General features: G+C 47.5%; 2 protein-coding genes across 2 annotated transcripts in view; one reads left to right on the top strand and one right to left on the bottom strand.

The window, feature by feature from the left end:
• The first annotated feature begins 18,960 nt into the window (after nt 1-18,960).
• On the top strand, nt 18,961-21,309 carry LOC134958143 (noggin-like). Its single transcript, XM_063940531.1, has one exon. It carries the CDS (start codon nt 19,156-19,158, stop codon nt 19,906-19,908), a length of 753 nt encoding a protein of 250 aa, XP_063796601.1. The 5' UTR covers nt 18,961-19,155; the 3' UTR covers nt 19,909-21,309.
• Nucleotides 21,310-22,160: 851 nt separating this feature from the next.
• The window catches only part of GCAT (glycine C-acetyltransferase), a 116,064-nt gene continuing 114,072 nt past the window's right edge, over nt 22,161-24,152 (bottom strand). The window contains exon 9 of the mRNA XM_063940530.1: nt 22,161-22,783. Within this exon, the coding sequence (XP_063796600.1) occupies nt 22,632-22,783 (152 nt within the window). The 3' untranslated portion in view covers nt 22,161-22,631. The remainder of the gene's footprint in view (nt 22,784-24,152) is intronic.

Genomic DNA, 24,152 nt, shown 5'->3' with positions numbered 1-24,152 from the left:
ATCTGTACTGGTCAGGAGAAACGGGTGTCAGACTATCAAGTGTCTGCAGCCTTTCTAATCCTTTTCGTGTGATTAACAGACCAGAACATTTTATATTTTCTCACGTCTTTCGTATGTTTACACTTTCTCTTGGATCGTAGAGGGGTCATAATAAATTTTTTTTTTAATTGTTGATCAATAAAAATAAGTTTTAATATTACCAATAATCGAAGAATTCCTTCTTCTTTTTTCTTCAAGAGTGCGCCCACACAAGAGCTTTCTCTTTCTCCTTTTGTTAGTATATGCATCAGCAATAACAGACAAAAATAGCAACAGTAACCCAAGTACTCTATAAAGTGTTACGGTTTAATATAGACAAGATTTCCCAACCTCGGTCCTCAAAGCACACTAAAATAGGATTTCAATTACCTACCGGTAAATCCTTTTCTCATAGTCTGTAGGGGATACTGGGAATCCATATAGTACCATGGGGTATAGACGGGTCCACTATGAGCCATGTGCACTATAGACGTTTTATTAGGTGTGCTGGCTCCTCCTTCTATGCCCCTCCTACCAGACTCAGTCTAGGAAGCTGTGCATACTTTGAGACATACTTTGAGAGAAGGATATAGAAAAGGAAAAAGTGTTGAGAACTCAAACCAGCACAACCATAACAAGAGGAAAGCCATGCTAACCAAATCTTGTAAAGCAGGAATAGCAACAGCTGAACCGAACAACATAACTTAACCAAGTAACAGTGCAGGAAGAATGAAGCACTGGGCGGGCACCCAGTATCCCCTACGGACTACGAGAGAAGGATTTACCGGTAGGAAATTAAAATCCTATTTTCTCTTATGTCCTAGGGGATACTGGGAATCCATTTAGTACCATGGGGAAGTACCAAAGCTCCCAAACCGGGTGGGAGAGTGCTGAGGTTCCTGCAGAACGGACTGACCAAACTGAAGGTCCTCAGACGCCAAGGTATCGAACTTGAAAAACTTTGTAAACATCTTCGAACCCGACCAAAAAGCTGCTCAGCAGAGCTGTAGCGCTGAGACACCCCGGGCAGCTGCCTAAGAGGAACCCACCAACCTAGTAGAGTGGGCCTGTACAGATTTTGGAATCGGCAAGCCTGCCGTGGAATAAGCATGCTGGATAGTGAGCCTGATCTAGCAAGCAATTGACTGCTTTGAAGCAGGACACCCAATCTAGGGGGTCATTCAGAGTTGTTCGCTCGTTGCCGATTTTCGCTATATTGCGATTAGTCGCTTACTGCGCATGCGCAAGGTTCGCAGAGCGCATGCGCTTAGTTATTTTACACAAAAGTTAGGTATTTTACTCATGGCATAACGAGGATTTTTCATCGTTCTGGTGATCGTACTGTGATCGACTGGAAGTGGGTGTTTCTGGGCGGAAACTGGCCGTTTTCTGGGAGTGTGCGAAAAAAACGCGGGAGTGTCTGAAGAAACGGGGGAGTGTCTGGGCGAACGCTGGGTGTGTTTGTGACGTCAAACCAAGGACGAAACTGACTTAACTGATCGCAATGGCTGAGTAAGTCTTGAGCTACTCAGAAACTGCTAAGAAATTTCTATTTGCAATTCTGCTAATCTTTCGTTCGCAATTCTGCTAAGCTAAGATACACTCCCAGAGGGCGGCGGCTTAGCGTGTGCAATGCTGCTAAAAGCAGCTAGCGAGCGAACAACTCGGAATGAGGGCCCAAGTTGGCATCATATAAAACGAACAGCAAGTCCGATTTCCTGTGAGGAGCAGTTTGCTTTACATACACCTTTAAAGCCCTTACAACGTCCAAGGACTTTGAAGTAGCGGAGGCGTCGGTAACAACTGGAACCACAGTAGGTTGGTTGATGTGAAATGCGGACACCACCTTAGGAAGAAATTGCTGACCAGTCCTGAGTTCAGTTCTGTCCTCATGGAAAATCAAGTATGGGCTCTTGTAAGACAACGCCCCCAGTTCCGACACACGTCTTGCTGAAGCCAAGGCCAATAGTGTGACGGTCTTTCATGTAAGGTACTTTAGGTCTACCTCCTGTAATGGTTCAAACCAGTCCGATTGGAGGAACTGTAGCACCAAATTGAGATCCCAAGGTGCCGTGGGAGGCACAAAGGGAGGGTGGATGTGCAGAACACCTTTTAAGAAGGTCTGAACCTCCGGGAGAGAATCCAATTGTTTCTGAAAGAAAATAGTCAAGGCCGAAATCTGGACTTTTATGGAGCCTAGACTTAGGCCCACATCCACTCCCGACTGCAGAAAAAGCAGGAAACATCCCAGATGAAATTCCACTGCAGAATATGCTCTCACACCAAGAGATATATTTCATCCAGATACGATAGTAATGTTTAGACGTTACCCCCTTCCTGGCTTTGATCATAGTCGAGATGACCTTGTCAGGAATCTCTCTCCTGGCTAGAATCAGCCGTTCAACTTCCATGCCGTTAAACGTAGCCTCGGTAAGTCTTGATAGACGAACAGGCCCTGTTGCAGAAGATCCTCGCGAAGAGGCAGAGGCCACGGATCTTCGATCAGCATCTCGAGAAGACCCGCATACCAGGCTCTTCGTGGCCAGTCCGGAGCAATGAGGATTGCTTCAACCTTTTTCCTTTTTATTCTTTTGAGAATTCTTGGGACCAGATGAAGTGGAGGAAACACGTACACAAACTGGTACACCCACAGAGTTGTCAGGGCGTCTACTGCCACAGCCTGTGGGTCTCTCGACCTGGAACAATACCGCTTGTGCTTCTTGTTGAGTAGAGAGGCCATCATGTCGATTTGTGGATATCCCCATCAACACGTCAACCACCGGAACACTCTCCGGGTGAAGGCCCCACTACCCCAGGTGCAGGTCGTGTCTGCTTCCCAGTTGTCAACTCCCAGAATGAAGACCGCAGACAATGCCACGGCGTGTTTTTCCGCCCAGAGGAGAATTCTTGACACCTTTGACATTGCGGCTCTGCTTTTCGTTCCGGGTATGGGTTGTTGGGTCGACATGCATTAGGTCATCAGGGGCAATAGGTCGACATGTACTAGGTTGACAGGTCGACATGGGTTTTCTGACTTTTTTTGGTGTTGTTTTCTTCGTAAAGTGACGGGGAATCCCAATTAGTGCACAGTGTCCGCTCACCATAGGTTAACATTCCCAATTGTAGTCCACGTGGATCGTCAAGTATGAAAAAGTCCAAAAATGTAAAAAAATAAATAAAAAAATGGTGAAAAACTCATGTCGACCTATCGACCTAATGACCATGTTGACCTATTGACCATGTCGACCTTCAGTGGTCAACCTGACTGTCAACCTTAGCTGTGTCGACCCAATGACTATCCCTTTGTTCCGCCCTGTCGGTTTATGTACGTCACCGCTGTCACATTGGTCGACTGGACCTGAATGGCCTGATTTTGAAGAAGAGATGAGGCCTGCAGAAGGGCGTTGTAGATAGCTCTGAGTTCCAGGATGTTTATTGGAAGGACGACTTCCTGACTTGACCATCTTCCCTGAAACTGACCCCCATGGGTGACTGCGCCCCAACCTCTGAGGCTTGCGTCTGTGGTTAGCAGAATCCAATTCTGAATCCCGAACCTCCGACCCTCGACTAGGTGAAAAGTTTGTAGCCACCACAGGAGGGAGATCCTGGCTTTTGGGGCTAAAATAATCCTCTGGTGCATGTGAAGATGCGATCCGGACCATTTGTCCAAAAGATCCAGCTGGAAGGGCCTCGCATTAAACTTTCCATACTGAATCACCTCGTAAGAGGCCACCATTTTCCCCAGAAGGCGTATGCAGAGATGTACAGAAATCCTGGTTGGCTTCAGGACAGCCCGAACCATCGACTGGATCATTGCCTTTTCCAAGGGAAGGAATACTTTCTGAGACTCTGTGCCCAGTATCATTCCCAGGAAATGAAGCCACTGCGTTGGTTCTAGGTGAGATTTTGGTAGGTTCAAAATCCACCCATGATCCAGGAGTATTCTGGATGAGAGACCAATGTTTTCCAACAACTGCTCCCTGGACGGTGCTTTTAACAGAAGATCGTCCAGGTACGGAATTACATTCACTTCTTGTTTGCGGAGCAGTAACATCTTCTCTGCCATCACCTTAATGAACACCCTCGGTGCCGTTAAGAGACCAAATGGCAGGGCCTGAAACTGCTAGTGACAGTCCTGCAGTGCAAACCGTAGATAAGCCTGATGAGGCGGCCAGATCGGAATATGAAGGTACCATCCTTGATATCCAGAGACACTAGGAATTCCCCCTCCTCCAGACCTTAGATCACTGCTCTCAGAGACTCCATCTTGAATTTGAACACTCGTAAGTACAGGTTCAATGACTTGAGGTTCTGAATCGGTCTTACCGAACCACCCGGCTTCGGTACTACAAACAAGCTGGAATAGTAACCCTTGTTTTGTAGATGAGGTGGAACTGGAACAATGACCTGGGTCTGTAACAGTTTTTGAATGGCGTCCTGTAAGGTTATTCTTGCCTCCTCTGAAACTGAAAAGCCTGATCTGAGGAATCTGTGAGGTGGGAGCTCTTGGTACTCCAGTCTGTAGCCATGGGATATAAGGTCTATAACCAAGGGATCCTGGCACGATCTTGTCCAGACGTGACTGAAGAATTTTAGCCGGGCTCCCACCTGCCTGTCTTCCAGGCATCACAGTCCACTGTCATGTGGAAGGTTTTGAGGAAGCAGTTCCTGTGAACCGGCAGTAGCTGGTTTTCGTGGTTTACCTCTAGCACCTCCTGAATAGGCCTTCCTAGTTGGGGGAGCTGCAGAAGGTAGGTATGTGGACTTACCCGCAGTAGCTTTGGAGATCCATTTGTCTATTTCATCTCCAAATAAGGCCTCACCTGTGAAAGGTAGGCCCCTCCACGCCTTTCCTGGAGTCCGCGTCCGCAGTCCACTGGCATAGCCATAAGCCTTTGCGTGCCAACACTGCCATAGCTGTAGTGCATGCATTAAGCAAGCCTCTCTTTTATGGCTTCCACCATAAAGTCCGCAGAGTCCTGTACATGTTGCAGGAGCAAAATAATCTCCTCTTGAGGTAAGATGACTAACCCCTCAATTAGGTTACCCGACCATTTAGCAATGGCTCGCGTAATCCACCCACATGCTATAGTGGGTCTCTGGGCCACCCCAGCAGCTGTATACAAAGATTTGAACATAGTCTCATTTTTGCAACAGCCGCGTCTTTTAGGGAGCCTGCACCCGGGACAGGCAATACAATTTTCCGTGAGAGCCTGGAGACTGATGCATCCACTATCTGTGGATTTTCCCATTTTTTCCTATCCTCAGGAAGAAAAGGAAAAGATAAGAAATTTAAAATTCCTAAAAGGTTGTTATCTGTATTAACCCACGGTTCTTCAAACAGGGTATTGAGTTCCTTTGACACAGGAAAAGTAGCTGAGGATTTTTTCTTTATTTTAAAGTAAGATTCCTCGAGTCTACCTCACCCTCCTCCATTTCGGACTCCTCATTATCAGAGTCAGAGTGCAGGATATAGGCCAAGGAACGTTTTTGCGGACAAATGGCAGGGGACTGAGATGCTGGTCCGGGTACCGAGTCCTTTTTCATAAACTCAGCCATAGACTGTCTTAAGTATTGCGTCTCTTTCTCATTCCGAGATAATTTAGTAGAAATGGTGGAAATCATTCCCCTAATGGAGTCCAACTACGCTGGTTCTGCCCCACTAGCCTGGGAAGGGATACTACACTGAGTACTCACCAGTGAACCCCCTGGAGAAGAGGAACACTGTGCCTTACATGAAACACACTCTTTGCCTGACATACTGTAGCAGTGACAGCACGCACACACAGGAAAAGGTTAAATACACAATTAACCCACAAAGAGCCCTTCCAGGGAGACCGAGAGATTATGGAACCAGCACACGGCACCCTTATCGCTAATGCCAAGGTTAGCCAGGTCGCAGACTAAGTACCTAGATTAGGGACTTAGTACACTGATAAGTCGCTCTCTCCCGCTATGACTCCCTGATACCGCTGAGGTAATCTAGAGTCTTTCCGGAGGAGCTGCGCATCCCTGTCAGTCAGCATCTGTGTCAGCTGCAGTAGGGAAAATGGCGCCTGTGAGCTGCTGGATCCACTCATAGTGAAGCCCCACCCCTTCAATGGCACGTGGTCTTCCTGCTCTTCTTTATACTGGCTGTGTGTGTCTGTGTGCATAACATGGAGTAAACCTTTTACGGCTGTGGTGCCAGTCTGGGTACGCTGTAGTGTACAGTCAGGAGACTTAGTCCGCCCCGTTTAGAAGCTGTGCGTCTCCGTACCCTCATACCGCCATAATGGCCAGCGACTTGCTAACCAGGACGCCGGCTTAGTACTCACCACTCATCATTCTTCTGGCTCTGATAGGGGTGGCGGCGTGCTGCGGGAATGTACGCTCACCGTGGTGGGGCTTGTGAATAGTTCCCTCAGGAGCTAGTGTCCTGTCAGCGGGGAATGGGACCATTAACCCTGAGAGAGGTTGGCGCCCCCCCACCCCCGGGTTATTGCACATGAACCAGGGATTTTTGTCAGTGGAAATGGCTCAACATGGGTCCCGTAACCCGTGAATCCAACCCTTCTAGCAAGTAGGGTTTTTCCCGGGGATGACCCCGGTTAGACTCATTATAAACAGGTAACCCTGGTCGATCGGACCCTAAACCAATTTATGCTAGAAAGAGCCGGCACATAAAGATGATCTCATCACCGAGCGATGGCGCAGCCAGAGTCATATTTTTCAGATAATATTTAAAAGGAATAAATAACTCACTTGTGCCGAAGTGCATTTGAACGTTCTTTTCTTTCTAGATACGAGTATATGTACAGCGGCAGCAGACATTGCTAAGTATTGCCAGCTAGCAGACAGGGGCGGATTGGGAACAAAAAGCGGCCCTGGAAAAATTTGTACTAGTGGCCTCACATGGGCAGCACCAGAGGTGTAAGGTCTAGCCATGGGCCATGGCAGCAGCACCCTCCCCCAAGACTTTCCAGATAGTGGGCATGTCCAACATCAAGGGGGAAGTTAAAAATAAATAAAATAAGATTTTACTTACCGGTAAATCTATTTCTCGTAGTCCGTAGAGGATGCTGGGGACTCCGTAAGGACCATGGGGAATAGACGGGCTCCGCAGGAGATAGGGCACTTTAAGAAAGCTTTGGACTCTGGGTGTGCACTGGCTCCTCCCTCTATGCCCCTCCTCCAGACCTCAGTTAGGGAAACTGTGCCCAGAGGAGATGGACAGTATGAGGAAGGATTTTTGGAAATCTAAGGGCGAGATTCATACCAGCCACACCAATCACACCGTATAACTTGTGATAAACGTACCCAGTTAACAGTATGAACAACATAGCCACGGTACCACCAAAAACTATAACATAACCCTTATGTAAGCAATAACTATATACAAGTCTTGCAGAAGAAGTCCGCACTTGGGACGGGCGCCCAGCATCCTCTACGGACTACGAGAAATAGATTTACCGGTAAGTAAAAATCTTATTTTCTCTAACGTCCTAGAGGATGCTGGGGACTCCGTAAGGACCATGGGGATTATACCAAAGCTCCCAAACGGGCGGGAGAGTGCGGATGACTCTGCAGCGCCGATTGAGCAAACAGGAGGTCCTCCTCAGCCAGGGTATCAAACTTATAGAACTTTGCAAAGGTGTTTGTCCCCGACCAAGTAGCTGCTCGGCACAACTGTAATGCCGAGACCCCTCGGGCAGCCGCCCAAGAAGAGCCCACTTTCCTAGTGGAGTGGGCCTTAACCGATTTCGGTAATGGCAATCCTGCCGTAGAATGTGCCTGCTGAATCGTGTTACAGATCCAGCGAGCAATAGTCTGCTTTGAAGCAGGAGCGCCAACCTTGTTGGCCGCATACAGAACGAACAAAGCTTCAGTCTTTCTGATTCTAGCCGTTCTGGTCACATAAATCTTCAAAGCCCTGACTACATCCAGGGACTCGGAATCCTCCAAGTCCCGTATAGCCACAGGCACGACAATAGGTTGGTTCACATGAAAAGAGGAGAGCACTTTTGGCAGAAAGTGAGGGCGAGTCCTCAACTCTGCCCTATCCACGTGAAAAACCAAGTATGGGCTTTTATGTGATAAAGCCGCCAATTCGGAAACACGTCTTGCCGAAGCCAACGCCAACAACATGACCACTTTCCACGTGAGGTATTTCAACTCCACAGGTTTGAGTGGTTCAAACCAAGGTGACTTAAGGAACCGTAACACCACGTTAAGATCCCAAGGCTCCACCGAAGGCACAAAAGGAGGCTGAATATGCAGCACTCCCTTCACAAAAGTCTGTACTTCAGGAATAGAGGCCAATTCTCTTTGAAAGAAAATGGATATGGCCGAAATCTGGACCTTTATGGACCCTAATTTTAGGCCCAAAGTCACTCCTGTTTAAAGGAAGTGGAGTAGACGGCCCAAATGGAACTCCTCCGTAGGAGCGGCTCTGGCCTCACACCAAGAAACATATTTCCGCCATATACGGTGATAATGTTTTAACGTCACGTCTTTCCTAGCGTTGATCAGGGTAGGAATGACCTCCTCCAGAATCCCTTTTTCCCGCTAGGATCCAGCGTTCAACCGCCATGCCGTCAAACGCAGCCGCGGTAAGTCTTGGAACAGACAGGGCCCCTGCCGCAGCAGGTCCTGCCTTAGAGGAAGAGGCCACGGATCCCCAGCGAGCAACTCTTGCAGCTCCGGATACCAAGTCCTCCGTGGCCAATCTGGAACAATGAGTATTGTTCTGACCCTGCTTCTTCGTATTATTCTCAACACCTTGGGTATGAGAGGAAGAGGAGGAAACACATAGACCGATCTGAACACCCAAGGTGTCACCAGAGCGTCTACCGCTACCGCCTGAGGGTCCCTTGACCTGGCGCAATACCGCTTTAGCTTTTTGTTGAGACGGGATGCCATCATGTCGATTTGAGGCAGTCCCCAACTATCCGTGATCTGTGCGAAGACTTCTTGATGAAGTCCCCACTCTCCCGGATGCAGGTCATGCCTGCTGAGGAAGTCCGCCTCCCAGTTGTCCACCCCCGGGATGAACACCGCTGACAGCGCGCTTACATGGCCTTCCGGCCCAGCGTAGAATCCTGGTCGCTTCTGCCATGGCCATTCTGCTCCTTGTTCCGCCTTGGCGGTTTATATGAGCCACTGCCGTGACATTGTCTGACTGAATCAGAACCGGTTTTCTCCGAAGCAATTCCTCCGCTTGACGCAGGGCGTTGTATATGGCCTTCAACTCCAGGACGTTGATGTGGAGACAAAACTCTAGCCTTGACCAGAGACCTTGGAAATTTCTTCCCAGTGTCACTGCTTCCTAGCCTCGGAGGCTTGCGTCCGTGGTCACCAGGACCCAGTCCTGAATGCCGAACCTGAGACCTTCTAGTAGGTGAGCACTGTTCAGCCACCACAGGAGAGATAGCCTGGTCCTGAGAGACAGTGTGATCTTTTGATGCATTTGTAGATGGGACCCGGACCACTTGTCCAAAAGGTCCCATTGAAAGGTCCTCGCATGGAACCTGCCGAAAGGGATGGCCTTGTAGGAAGCCACCATCTTCCCCAGGACCCGCGTGCAATGATGCACTGAAACCTTTTTTGGTTTTAATAGGTTCCTGACCATGGCTATGAGTCCTGAACCTTTTCGATGGGAAGAAAAAATAAGATTTTACTTACCGATAAATCTATTTCTCGGAGTCCGTAGTGGATGCTGGGGTTCCTGAAAGGACCATGGGGAATAGCGGCTCCGCAGGAGACAGGGCACAAAAAGTAAAGCTTTTCCGATCAGGTGGTGTGCACTGGCTCCTCCCCCTATGACCCTCCTCCAGACTCCAGTTAGGTACTGTGCCCGGACGAGCGTACACAATAAGGGAGGATTTTGAATCCCGGGTAAGACTCATACCAGCCACACCAATCACACCGTACAACTTGTGATCTAAACCCAGTTAACAGTATGATAACAGCGGAGCCTCTGAAAGATGGCTTCCTTTAACAATAACCCGAATTAGTTAACAATAACTATGTACAACTTATGCAGATAATCCGCACTTGGGATGGGCGCCCAGCATCCACTACGGACTCCGAGAAATAGATTTATCGGTAAGTAAAATCTTATTTTCTCTATCGTCCTAGTGGATGCTGGGGTTCCTGAAAGGACCATGGGGATTATACCAAAGCTCCCAAACGGGCGGGAGAGTGCGGATGACTCTGCAGCACCGAATGAGAGAACTCCAGGTCCTCCTTAGCCAGAGTATCAAATTTGTAAAATTTTACAAACGTGTTCTCCCCTGACCACGTAGCTGCTCGGCAAAGTTGTAATGCCGAGACCCCTCGGGCAGCCGCCCAAGATGAGCCCACCTTCCTTGTGGAGTGGGCCTTTACAGATTTAGGCTGTGGCAAGCCTGCCACAGAATGTGCAAGTTGGATTGTGCTACAGATCCAACGAGCAATCGTCTGCTTAGACGCAGGAGCACCCATCTTGTTGGGTGCATACAATATAAACAACGAGTCAGATTTTCTGACTCCAGCTGTCCTTGCAATATATATTTTTAATGCTCTGACAACGTCCAGTAACTTGGAGTCCTCCAAGTCACTTGTAGCCGCAGGCACTACAATAGGCTGGTTCAGATGAAATGCTGACACCACCTTAGGGAGAAAATGCGGACGAGTTCGCAGTTCTGCCCTGTCCGAATGGAAAATCAGATATGGGCTTTTGTAAGATAAAGCTGCCAATTCTGACACTCTCCTGGCAGAAGCCAGGGCTAGAAGCATGGTCACTTTCCATGTGAGATATTTCAAATCCACCTTTTTTAGTGGTTCAAACCAATGAGATTTTAGGAAGTCCAAAACCACATTTAGATCCCACGGTGCCACTGGAGGCACCACAGGAGGCTGTATATGCAGCACTCCCTTAACAAAGGTCTGGACTTCAGGGACTGAAGCCAATTCTTTTTGAAAGAAAATCGACAGGGCCGAAATTTGAACCTTAATAGATCCCAATTTGAGACCCATTGACAATCCTGATTGCAGGAAATGTAGGAATCGACCCAGTTGAAATTCCTCCGTCGGAGCACTCCGATCTTCGCACCACGCAACATATTTTCGCCAAATTCGGTGATAATGTTGCACGGTTACTTCCTTCCTTGCTTTAATCAAAGTAGGAATGACTTCTTCCGGCATGCCTCTTTCCTTTAGGATCCGGCGTTCAACCGCCATGCCGTCAAACGCAGCCGCGGTAAGTCTTGAAACAGACAGGGACCCTGCTGAAGCAAGTCCCTCCTTAGAGGTAGAGGCCACGGATCTTCCGTGATCATCTCTTGAAGTTCCGGGTACCAAGTCCTCCTTGGCCAATCCGGAACCACTAGTATCGTTCTTACGCCTCTTTGCCGTATAATTCTCAATACTTTTGGTATGAGAGGCAGAGGAGGAAACACATACACCGACTGGTACACCCAAGGCGTTACCAGCGCGTCCACAGCTATTGCCTGCGGATCTCTTGACCTGGCGCAATACCTGTCCAGTTTTTTGTTGAGGCGAGACGCCATCATGTCCACCATTGGTCTTTCCCAACGGGTTACCAGCATGTGGAAGACTTCTGGATGAAGTCCCCACTCTCCCGGGTGAAGATCGTGTCTGCTGAGGAAGTCTGCTTCCCAGTTGTCCACTCCCGGGATGAACACTGCTGACAGTGCTATCACATGATTCTCTGCCCAGCGAAGAATCCTTGCAGCTTCTGCCATTGCCCTCCTGCTTCTTGTGCCGCCCTGTCTGTTCACATGGGCGACTGCCGTGATGTTGTCCGACTGGATCAATACCGGTTTTCCCTGAAGCAGAGGTTCTGCCTGGTTTAGAGCATTGTATATTGCTCTTAGTTCCAGAATGTTTATGTGAAGAGACGTTTCCAGGCTCGTCCATACTCCCTGGAAGTTTCTTCCTTGTGTGACTGCTCCCCAGCCTCTCAGGCTGGCGTCCGTGGTCACCAGGATCCAATCCTGTATGCCGAATCTGCGGCCCTCCAATAGATGAGCACTCTGCAACCACCACAGAAGAGACACCCTTGTCCTTGGAGACAGGGTTATCCGTAGGTGCATCTGAAGATGCGACCCTGACCATTTGTCCAACAGATCCCTTTGGAAAATTCTTGCGTGGAATCTGCCGAATGGAATCGCTTCGTAAGAAGCCACCATTTTTCCCAGGACTCTTGTGCATTGATGTACAGACACCTTTCCTGGTTTTAGGAGGTTCCTGACAAGCTCGGATAACTCCTTGGCTTTTTCCTCCGGGAGAAAAACCTTTTTCTGAACCGTGTCCAGAATCATCCCTAGGAACAGCAGACGAGTTGTCGGCATTAACTGGGATTTTGGAATATTCAGAATCCACCCGTGCTGTTTTAGCACTTCTTGAGACAGTGCTAATCCCATCTCTAGCTGTTCTCTGGACCTCGCCCTTATTAGGAGATCGTCCAAGTATGGGATAATTAATACGCCTTTTCTTCGAAGAAGAATCATCATCTCGGCCATTACCTTTGTAAAGATCCGAGGTGCCGTGGACAATCCGAACGGCAGCGTCTGAAACTGATAGTGACAGTTTTGTACAACGAACCTGAGGTACCCCTGGTGTGAGGGGTAAATTGGAACGTGGAGATACGCATCCTTGATGTCCAAGGATACCATAAAGTTCCCCTCTTCCAGGTTCGCTATCACTGCTCTGAGTGACTCCATTTTGAACTTGAACTTCTTTATGTACAGGTTCAAGGACTTCAGATTTAGAATAGGCCTTACCGAGCCATCCGGCTTCGGTACCACAAAAAGAGTGGAATAATACCCCTTCCCTTGTTGCAGAAGAGGTACCTTGACTATCACCTGCTGAGAGTACAGCTTGTGAATGGCTTCCAACACCGTCTCCCTTTCGGAGGGGGACGTTGGTAAAGCAGACCTCAGGAAACGGCGAGGTGGATCTGTCTCTAATTCCAACCTGTATCCCTGAGATATTATCTGCAGGATCCAGGGATCTACTTGCGAGTGAGCCCACTGCGCGCTGTAATTTTTGAGACGACCGCCCACCGTCCCCGAGTCCGCTTGAGAAGCCCCAGCGTCATGCTGAGGCTTTTGTAGAAGCCGGGGAGGGCTTCTGATCCTGGGAAGGAGCTGCGTGTTGCTGTCTCTTCCCTCGACCTTTGCCTCGTGGCAAATATGAATAGCCCTTTGCTCTCTTATTTTTAAAGGAACGAAAGGGCTGCGGTTGAAAAGTCGGTGCCTTTTTCTGTTGGGGAGTGACTTGAGGTAGAAAGGTGGATTTCCCGGCTGTAGCCGTGGCCACCAAATCTGATAGACCGACTCCAAATAACTCCTCCCCCTTATACGGCAAAACTTCCATATGCCGTTTTGAATCCGCATCGCCTGTCCACTGTCGCGTCCATAAAGCTCTTCTGGCCGAAATGGACATAGCACTTACCCGTGATGCCAGTGTGCATATATCCCTCTGTGCATCACGCATATAAAGAAATGCATCCTTTATTTGTTCTAACGACAGTAGAATATTGTCCCTGTCCAGGGTATCAATATTTTCAATCAGGGATTCTGACCAAACTACCCCCGCACTGCCCATCCAGGCAGTTGCTACAGCTGGTCGTAGTATAACACCTGCATGTGTGTATATACTTTTTTGGATATTTTCCATCCTCCTATCTGATGGATCTTTAAGTGCGGCCGTCTCAGGAGAGGGTAACGCCACTTGTTTAGATAAGCGTGTTAGCGCCTTGTCCACCCTAGGAGGTGTTTCCCAGCGCTCCCTAACCTCTGGCGGGAAAGGGTATAATGCCAATAATTTCTTTGAAATTATCAGCTTTTTATCAGGGGCAACCCACGCTTCATTACACACGTCATTTAGTTCTTCTGATTCAGGAAAAACTATAGGTAGTTTTTTCATACCCCACATAATACCCTGTTTAGTGGTACCTGTAGTATCAGCTAAATGTAACGCCTCCTTCATTGCCAAAATCATATAACGTGTGGCCCTACTGGAAAATACGGTTGATTCGTCACCGTCACCACTGGAGTCATCGCCTGTGTCTGGGTCTGTGTCGACCGACTGAGGCAAAGGGCGTTTCACAGCCCCTGACGGTGTTTGAGTCGCCTGGACAGGCACTAATTGATTGTCCGGCCGTCTCATGTCGTCAAACGACTGCTTTAGCGTGTTGACACTATCCCGTAGTTCCATAAATAAAGGCATCCATTCTGGTGTCGACCCCCTAGGAGGTGACATCCCCATATTTGGCAATTGCTCCGCCTCCACACCAATATCGTCCTCATACATGTCGACACACACGTACCGACACACAGCAGACACACAGGGAATGCTCCTAATGAAGACAGGACCCACTAGCCCTTTGGGGAGACAGAGGGAGAGTTTGCCAGCACACACCAAAAGCGCTATATATATATCAGGGATAGCCTTATAATAAGTGCTCCCCTATAGCTGCTTTGTTATATAAAAATATCGCCATAAATTTGCCCCCCCTCTCTGTTTTACCCTGTTTCTGTAGTGCAGTGCAGGGGAGAGACCTGGGAGCCGTCCTGACCAGCGGAGCTGTGAGAGGAAATGGCGCCGTGTGCTGAGGAGATAGGCCCCGCCCCTTTTCCGGCGGGCTCGTCTCCCGCTATTTTGAGAAATCAGGCAGGGGTTAAATATCTCCATATAGCCTCTAGGGCTATATGTGAGGTATTTTTAGCCTTTATAGGTACTCATTTTGCCTCCCAGGGCGCCCCCCTCCCAGCGCCCTGCACCCTCAGTGACTGCCGTGTGAAGTGTGCTGAGAGGAAAATGGCGCACAGCTGCAGTGCTGTGCGCTACCTTTAGAAGACTGCAGGAGTCTTCAGCCGCCGATTCTGGACCTCTTCTGTCTTCAGCATCTGCAAGGGGGCCGGCGGCGCGGCTCCGGTGACCATCCAGGCTGTACCTGTGATCGTCCCTCTGGAGCTTGATGTCCAGTAGCCAAGAAGCCAATCCATCCTGCACGCAGGTGAGTTGACTCCTTCTCCCCTCAGTCCCTCGCTGCAGTGATCCTGTTGCCAGCAGGAATCACTGTAACATAAAAAACCTAGCTAAACTTTCTCTAAGCAGCTCTTTAGGAGAGCCACCTAGATTGCACCCTTCTCGGCCGGGCACAAAAATCTAACTGGAGTCTGGAGGAGGGTCATAGGGGGAGGAGCCAGTGCACACCACCTGATCGGAAAAGCTTTACTTTTTGTGCCCTGTCTCCTGCGGAGCCGCTATTCCCCATGGTCCTTTCAGGAACCCCAGCATCCACTAGGACGATAGAGAAACCTTTTTCTGGTCTGTGTCTAGAATCAGCCCCAAAAAGGTCACACGCGTTGTAGGGACTAGCTGGGACTTCGGTATATTGAGAATCCAGCCGTGTAACTGCAACGTCTTCATGGACAGAGACACGCTGTCCAGCAACCTCTCCCGAGATCTCGCCTTTATGAGGAGATCGTCCAAGTATGGGATAATTGTGACACCTTGCTTGCGCAGGAGCACCATCATTTCCGCCATTACCTTGGTGAAAATTCTCGGGGCCGTGGAAAGCCCAAACGGCAACGTCTGAAATTGGTAGTGACAGTCCTGCACTGCAAATCTCAGGAACGCCTGATGCGGGGGGAATATCATAACATGAAGGTATGCATCCTTTATGTCAAGGAACACCATCCAATCCACCCCCTCCATGCTGGCGATGACCACCCTGAGTGATTCCATTTTGAACTTGAACCTCTTCAAGTACAGGTTCAGAGATTTCCGGTTTAAAATGGGTCTGACCGAACCGTCCGGTTTCGGGACCACAAACAGGGTTGAGTAATATCCCTCTCCTTGCTGGAGATGAGGAACTGTGACAATCACCTGTTGAATATACAATTTTTGGATTGCTGTCAACACTAGCTCCCTCTCTGACGGGGAAGCCGGCAGAGCCGATTTGAAAAATCGGCGAAGAGGCAAGTCTTCGAATTTCAGCCTGTATCCCCGGGAAACAGTCTCTAATGCCCAGGGATCCACCTGCGAGTGAACCCAGACGTGGCTGAAAAATCGAAGACGAGCCCCCACCAGATCTGCCTCCCCCCGGAAAGCCCCAGCGTCATGCGGTGGACTTTGCAGACGCAGGGGAGGACTTCTGCTCTTGGGAACTAGCTGTGTGCAGCTTTTTTCCCCTGCCTTTCCCTCTGGCAACAAAGGATGATCCACGTACCTTCTTGTTTTTATTGGAACGAAAGGACTGAATTTGATAATGAGGTGCCTCTTTTGTATGTTGCGGGGGGACATAAGGTAAGAAATTTGACTTAACAGCCATAGCCGTAGAGACAAGATCCGAGAGGCCGTCTCCAAACAACTCCACCCCCTTGTAAGGCAAGGACTCCATCTGCCGCTTTGAATCGGCATCTCCCGTCCACTGTCGGGTCCACAAGAGCCGCCTAGCAGAAATAGACATAGCATTTATTCTGGAGCTTAATAAACAAATGTCTCTCTGAGAATCCCTCATATACAAGGCAGCATCTCTGATATGCTCTATGGTCATTTGAATGGCGTCCCTATCTAAGGTGTCAATTTCCGTAGATAAGGAATCTGCCCATGCTACAATCGCACTACAAACCCAGGCCGACGCCATAGCCGGTCGAGCAATAGTACCGGAATGATTGTAAATGTGCTTTAAGGTAATTTCCTGCCTGCGATCAGCAGGTTCCTTGAGGGAAGCCGTATCCTGAAAAGGCAGTGCCACCTTTTTGGACAAACGTGTCAGCGCCTTGTCAACTTTTGGCGAAGATTCCCAGCGTATCCTATCAGTTTGTGGAAAAGGATACGCCATGAGAATCCTTTTGGGAACTTGTGGTCTCCTATCCGGAGACTCCCAAGCCTTTTCGCACAAGTCACTTAATTCAAATGAGGATGGGAAAGTGACTTCAGGCTTTTTCCCTTTATGCATGTGTACCCTCGTGTCAGGGACAGGGGGTTCCTCAGTAATATGCAAAACCTCTTTAATGGCTATAATCATGTACCGTATACCCTTAGGCACCTTCAGCTGTAATTTTGCATCTTCATAGTCGGCACTAGAGTCAGTATCTGTGTCGGTATCTGTGTCATCGATCTGGGATATGGTGCGCTTCTGAGACCCCGAAGGACCTGGCGCCCCAGGGACAGGCATGGACTGGCTACCTGACTGATCCCTAGCTTCTGCTTTGTCTAATCTTTTATGCAATAGATTGACATTTGCATTCAAGACATTCAGCATATCCACCCATTCCGGTGTCGGCGTTGCCGACGGCAACCTGACATTCAAGCACTCCCCACGTTAAGCGAGCCTTCCTCGTCAAACATGTCGACACGCGCGTACCGACACACTTCACACACACACACAGGGAACCCCTTTCCTGAAGACAGTATCCCTGTCAAGGCCCTTTGGAGAGACAGAGAGAGAGTAAGCCAGCACACACCCCAGCGCAATAACCCTGGAGACCAACACAAATTGTTTTTCCCCAGCAGCGCTGTATAATATGTAAACCGCCAATTATGTGCCCCCCCTCCCCCTCTCTTTTAAGCACCCTTTCACCGTGTGTAAGCAGGGGAGAGTCCGGGGAGCTTCCTCTCAGCAGTGCTGTGGAGAGAAAATGGCGCTGGTGAGTGCTGAGGGAAAAGCCCCGCCCCCTCGGCGGCGGACTTCTGTCCCGCTCAAACTTAATGAAGCTCTTTTATATACATGTACAGAGCCCACCTGTACATGTATATATTCTTTATGCCATGCAGAGGTTTATATTGCCGCCCAGGGCGCCCCCCCTGCACCCTTACAGTGACCGGAGTATGTGAGGTGTATGGGAGCAATGACGCACAGCTGCAGTGCTGTGCGTTACCTCAGTGAAGCTGACGACTTCTGTCTTCTGTACTTCTAGCTCTGTGAGGAGAACGGCGGCGCGGCTCCGGGGGTGGACGCCCAGTAAGAACCTGCGTTCACCCCCTCTGGAGCTAATGGTGTCCAGTAGCCGAGGAAGCAGAGCCTATCTTTGACAAGAAGGTCTGCTCCTCTCTCCTCAGTCCCATGATGCAGGGAGCCTGTTGCCAGCAGTGCTCCCTGTGAAAAAGTAAAATGTAGAAAGAAAAAATCCAAACAAAAATGCTTCTAGGCAGAGAACTCTGGAGAGCCCTCTGCAGTGCACCCATCTTGCTCTGGGCACAGTGTAAATCTGAGGTCTGGAGGAGGGGCATAGAGGGAGGAGCCAGTGCACACCCAGAGTCCAAAGCTTTCTTAAAGTGCCTTATCTCCTGCGGAGCCCGTCTATTCCCCATGGTCCTTACGGAGTCCCCAGCATCCTCTAGGACGTTAGAGAAAATTAAATATTATGAGCACATTATATGATACACCTTCAGAATTTAGGAAACTATATCATTCTGTAGAAAGATATATTTTCTTGCTTATTACACCAACCGTATCCCAATCACTATTCACTCAATCTTATATGTCAGCCAAGCAGGCAGACAGAGCATACACTAGATCATCTGCAATCACAGGCTAAGTGACAGTCATTTTCATATATGCAAATTATTTTGCATCTTATTCATTATGTCTATAAAAAGGACCACATGTCCTCAAACAAAACAGGCCCCATGGGTGCGTCGGCCCACCGAGAATCTTCCCTGTAAACCCTATGGCCAATCCGCCTCTGCTTGCAGATGGGTTAATATACAATCTCAGAGCCATTCTATATACTGTATTATTTCTATGATTTACACTTTTTCCATTTTGATACAGTCCACGTCAACTTTTGACATACAGTGAAAGTTATAAAGGGTGAGAGGGGACACAGACAAGCAGCGGGAGTAATTATAAACTATGTCAAGATTAATGCAGAAGGGAGGGTCAGAGTCTGTGTCAGACAGCAGAAGAGAAGAGATCAGATAGGCAGAAGGGAAAAGAGGAGGAAGTGCAGGAGATGCTGAGAAAACTAGTAAGCTGCAATAACAGAGAAAATAAGAGCTTAAAAAGGACAGCTGCAGAGAAGGCACATTATAAAGACAGGAGTACAATTACAAGAACAGGGAGAAAAAAAAAAAGAACATTTGAAAATTCAGTAGAGACAATACTGGACAATAACTGGAATAAATATTAATGAAATGGGATCTTTGCGAAAGTACATTTTTTTCATCTGGATATTACCTTTTGGGTTCCTATGGTCTCCAGTTTTCCTAGATCATTTAAATGACCACAGACATTTGGATGAGAACCAAGCAGACTTGGAGGGGAGCTCTCTGCGACGCAGACTGTCTTCTGGCACCCGTCCTTATAGCCTCTCCCTGTCACCACTGGATTATCACTATTCTCCAAAACCTAAGCACCTCAAAGCCCCACGACTTCTGCGCATTCTGGGGTCCTCCTTTGACCCATTCTGGATGTCTGTTGAGAAACCTGCAGACAATGACACCACCAAGCATGTGTCTCCATTTAGCAAGGATCTTTTTGATGGAGCCAGTCGCTACCGTAAGAAGCTTACTCAGGAAGCTGAAAACATTAACTTTGGTTCACTAAAACTTCCAGAAGAACTCTCGGCTAACGGAAGCCACGTCTTGCTGCATGAACTCCGCCGGTGGCTCGTACAAAGAGCCAGTTGCAAGCTAACCTCCACATGGGTGGACCTGGGTCCTGTTTTTTGGCCACGTTGGGTACGGCACACAAACTGTGATGAGAGCATTATTGCATGCTCGTGGCCACCCGGAATGGCATGCCGCCAGGCACAGCTCACTCAGATAAAATTACTGGCCTGGCATTGCTGGATGCAGGATCCTAGCAAAGGCTGGGCATCACAGAATTGCCAGTGGAGGCAGATACCCTATCCCGTGGTGGCTGCCTGTAAGTGTACCTGCCGGTAAAGACTTTACTTTCCCATCTGAGTTCATCTGTATCAGCAATACATTAATCTACTGCCAGGCTTTACCAATAATGTAGGACTTGTCTTACAGCTTTCTGCATGGCAACTGTAACAGCTTTAGCTCTGGATTTCTTATTGGATTAAATGACATACATAAAACACTATATTAGTAAATATTTCAAGGTGTTTTATACATAATGCTTAAATTTTTTTTTTAAAAACCTGGCACCGAAAGGATTAACAGGGTGTCTCAGTGTAAGTGTATGTGTATTTGGCTGCTGATTTGTTATATAAAGATTATTTCTAAGAGTACACAACATGTCTGAGACGGCATATCTGTGATAAGGGTGAAGGTCACAGGGTAACCCAAACAAAGCGAACCGTAAACTAACCAGTACATGTGTGTGCAGGAACACAATTACACCCACCTATACTTATCCAAAAAATGTACATAATTGTATACACACACATATACTCGTAGATTAGTGGTTAAGGTTTAACCGAGCTTTACATAATGCCTTATTTTCAGAAGTTAATAAGTATGGAACGGTTTGCATGATCATGTGTGTATGAAATAATCACAGCTGCACCTCCTGCTTTTAGAAACATTCTTGATTAAGCGATTCCTGATAAGATAACCCTTACCTGTGTGATAAAAGGTATCTCATACATGTGTATATGTACTGTGTCCCCTAAGACTACAAGATATCCCATACATGAGCATATGTATTAGGTTGCAGAAGAACAGAATATCTCATACCTGTGTATATGTATTATGTATCGGAATCACATACCTCTGTGTATGTATTATGTGTCTGAAGCCTACTCTTTAGCTACACCAATGTTTAAAAGTTCTACATTTAACCATTTATCAGATAAAGCGGATCTGTAGATCCAAGCTTTGATTTCATATACTAGAACAGTGCTACTGAAATCCGCTTGCAAGTAGTGACAACATCTCATAGGTCAGGTTTATTTACACTACATTATGGACATTGCAGCTTGAGGTTGTCGAACAAATTGTATTCAATAGCACTGTGCACAATAAGAATTGTAGATTTTAGCCAGTTTATTATAAGTGTGCTCCTCCATAAATGACGCAGCTGCAATTATACACAGGTTTGGGTGAATGTAATACTAAAATAATTTTTTTTCTATGTACGTTGAACTTTATACTATACCTCAGTTTATTCAGTTTTGGATGGAATTAGCTTTTTATAGTGTTCTTCGTTGGAGACAGCACAAGCCACATACTTTGTCATACTAAGGGGCTGATGTTAAGCTTGTACCTGTTTGCACCCAAACTCACAGATGTAAATGTGTTCACTAAAAATGGAACTGCATGTATATGTCTGCACCAAGCTACGTCAGAGGCGCAGCAAATAAACTTTTGCCCAATCTTTTTATTTGTTCTGATGTTAACTGACAAGTTCATCCACTTATACTGCAGACTGGCATGGGGCATACATAATACCCTGCAAATTGCAGGCGTGGGCACGATTCTGTCAAGTCTGTATTTTTAAAGTGGCAATAATGTAAAAGGCAAAACCAACATGGTTTTTTCTTTTAGCATATCGCTGCTTTATAAATTCAGGCTAACTTACCGGAATCGTTCCCATCTCTGCAACTCACATAAGCCCTATGGAGTTAGATCGTACATAGGGCCTAATTCAGACCTGGTCGCAAGCAGGCGTTTTTTTTACTGCTGCGACCAGGTAGTCGCCGCCTACAGGGGGAGGGGGTAATCGCTGTGCAGGGGTGCGAATGCATGTGCAGAGAGTTTCTGCAGTCTCTGCACAGCTCAGGACTTACTCAGCCGCTGCGACGATCCAGCCTGGAGCTGACATCAGGAACCCTCCCTTAAAATGGCTGCACACACCTGCGTTTCGTCGGACACTCCCTGGAAACGGTCAGTTGACACCCACAAACAGCCTCTTGCCGTCAATCTTGCGATCGCTTTCTTGGGTAAGTCCGCCGCTCTCCGACGATCCCCGTCGCCAAGGGGGGCAACACGCCTGCGCATTGCGGAGCATATGCATGAGCAGTTCTGACCTGATCGCAGCGCTGCAAAAAAAGTAGCATGCGATCAGGTCTGAATGACCCCTATAAGCCCTATGGAGTCAGACAGCACATAAACCCTATGGAGTTAGATAGTACATAAGCCCTATGGAGTTACATAGTACATAAGAGAGGACACCCTCTGAATTACATATATAAGTATATTAACAAGGCAACATCACATTAACATGTATGTGTAATAAAAAGAGCATGTTTTATTGATGACAGTTGTAGGAGTCATGAAATAACAGTACAAGGAGTATCAACCACATAATTGCTAGTGCTACGTTTCAGGTCTATTATCCGGAATGCTTATGAGGTTTTTCCAGTTAAAAGTTTTTCCCCCCATGATTTTGACCATGTCTAAAGATACTAAATCGCGGTCTTTCCTCCAAGTGCATCTTGCAGTCCCCTTCTCATGCTATAGTCAAACAGTGCTACCGAAAGGCACTATTCAGGAGCACATCAGGTAAAGTGCGGCATCAAAAAATGTTTACTATAAAATGTACCTCAAACTGTATGCAGTATTATGAAGATATTTGGTTATTAGAATCATTGTTTGTCCTTACACATAGTTCAATGTTATTTCAACCTCTTAAGCAACCCTACTCCACTATTGCACCAGTGTTCCCATGGTGAAACATGTTCTGTGGTCATTCGTCCATCTCATGGCACCACACCATGTTTACGGCCCACTTCTGTAAACGCCTCCACACAGCGGTCAATGTCCTCATCACTATGAGCTGCAGAAATCTGAACACGTATGCGAGCCTTGCCCTTAGGAACCACCGGGAAGCTAAATCCAATGACATAGATACCTAGCAGGAGAGAAGAAGGTGAGAGGCATAGGTTGAAATAATGGAGTTCTACAGTGTTGTTTGGGAATACATTTACATATACAGATAAAAACATAATTTGTTCCAGAAATAGATATTATTTAATTTTGGAAGTATTTATGGTTACTAATCTCCCTTTCATCCTGGTATTCTCTCTTCATGACAGTGTACAAAAGGGAGAATATACTGTAGATTTATGGCCAAATGTAATAAGGTGTGGGATTCTGAAATTGCTGAGATTTCTGCGAGATAGCAGTCACATTTAAAAAGAGACATATTAAACATGCAAATTGTAATTATCTGTGCCCCTTTTTAGTAGAATAATAATGTGTAACCCTGCTTTAGAATAGTTATAAAATAAGCGAGAATTACAATAATATTAAGTAAAAAAAAAAAGATTTTAAACCTACCGGTAAATCCGTAGAGGATGCTGGGAACTCCGTAAGGACCATGGGGTATCGACGGCTCCGCAGGAGACATGGGCACTGTAAAGCTTTAGAATGGGTGTGCACTGGCTCCTCCCTCTATGCCCCTCCTCCAGACCCCAGTTAGGACTGTGCCCAGAGGAGACTGACAGTACGAGGAAAAGGATTTTGTTATCTAAGGGCAAGATACACACCAGCCCACACCATACACACCGTACAACGTGGTATACAATAACCAGTTAACAGTATGAATAAAAACAGCATCAGCCATAGGCCAATCTCAACTGTAACTTAACCCTTAAGTATGCAATAACTATATACAAGTCTTGCAGAATGTTTCCGCACTGGGACGGGCGCCCAGCATCCTCTACGGACTAGGAGAAAAAGATTTACCGGTAGGTTTAAAATCTTATTTTCTCTTACGTCCTAGAGGATGCTGGGGACTCCGTAAGGACCATGGGGATTATACCAAAGCTCCAAAACGGGCGGGAGAGTGCGGATGACTCTGCAGCACCGATTGAGCAAACAGGAGGTCCTCATCAGCCAGGGTATCAAACTTATAGAATTTTTCAAAAGTGTTTGAACCCGACCAAGTAGCTGCTCGGCAAAACTGTAATGCCGAGACGCCTCGGGCATCCACCCAAGAAGAGCCCACCTTCCTAGTGGAATGGGCCTTTACTGAATTTGGTACCGGCGAAACAGCCGTAAAATTAACCTGCTGAATCGTGTTACCGATCCAGCTAGCAATAGTCTGCTTAGAAGCAGGAGCGCCAACCTTGCTGGCTGCCTACAGGACAAACAGTGCATCTGTTTTCCTAACCATTGCCGTTCTGGCTAAATAAAACTTTAAGGCCCTGACTACAACCAGGGGCCTGGAATTCGCCTAGTCACCCGTAGCCACAGGCACTACAATAGGTTGGTTTACA

The sequence above is a fragment of the Pseudophryne corroboree genome, chromosome 9, assembly GCF_028390025.1.
Source record: "Pseudophryne corroboree isolate aPseCor3 chromosome 9, aPseCor3.hap2, whole genome shotgun sequence".
NCBI lineage: Eukaryota > Metazoa > Chordata > Amphibia > Anura > Myobatrachidae > Pseudophryne > Pseudophryne corroboree.
This window is presented reverse-complemented; position numbering and strand designations above follow the sequence as displayed.

Excerpts from the sequence above, each read along its gene's own strand:
- LOC134958143 (XM_063940531.1), top strand. The coding sequence starts at position 19,156 with ATGGGATCTTTGCGAAAGTACATTTTTTTCATCTGGATATTACCTTTT.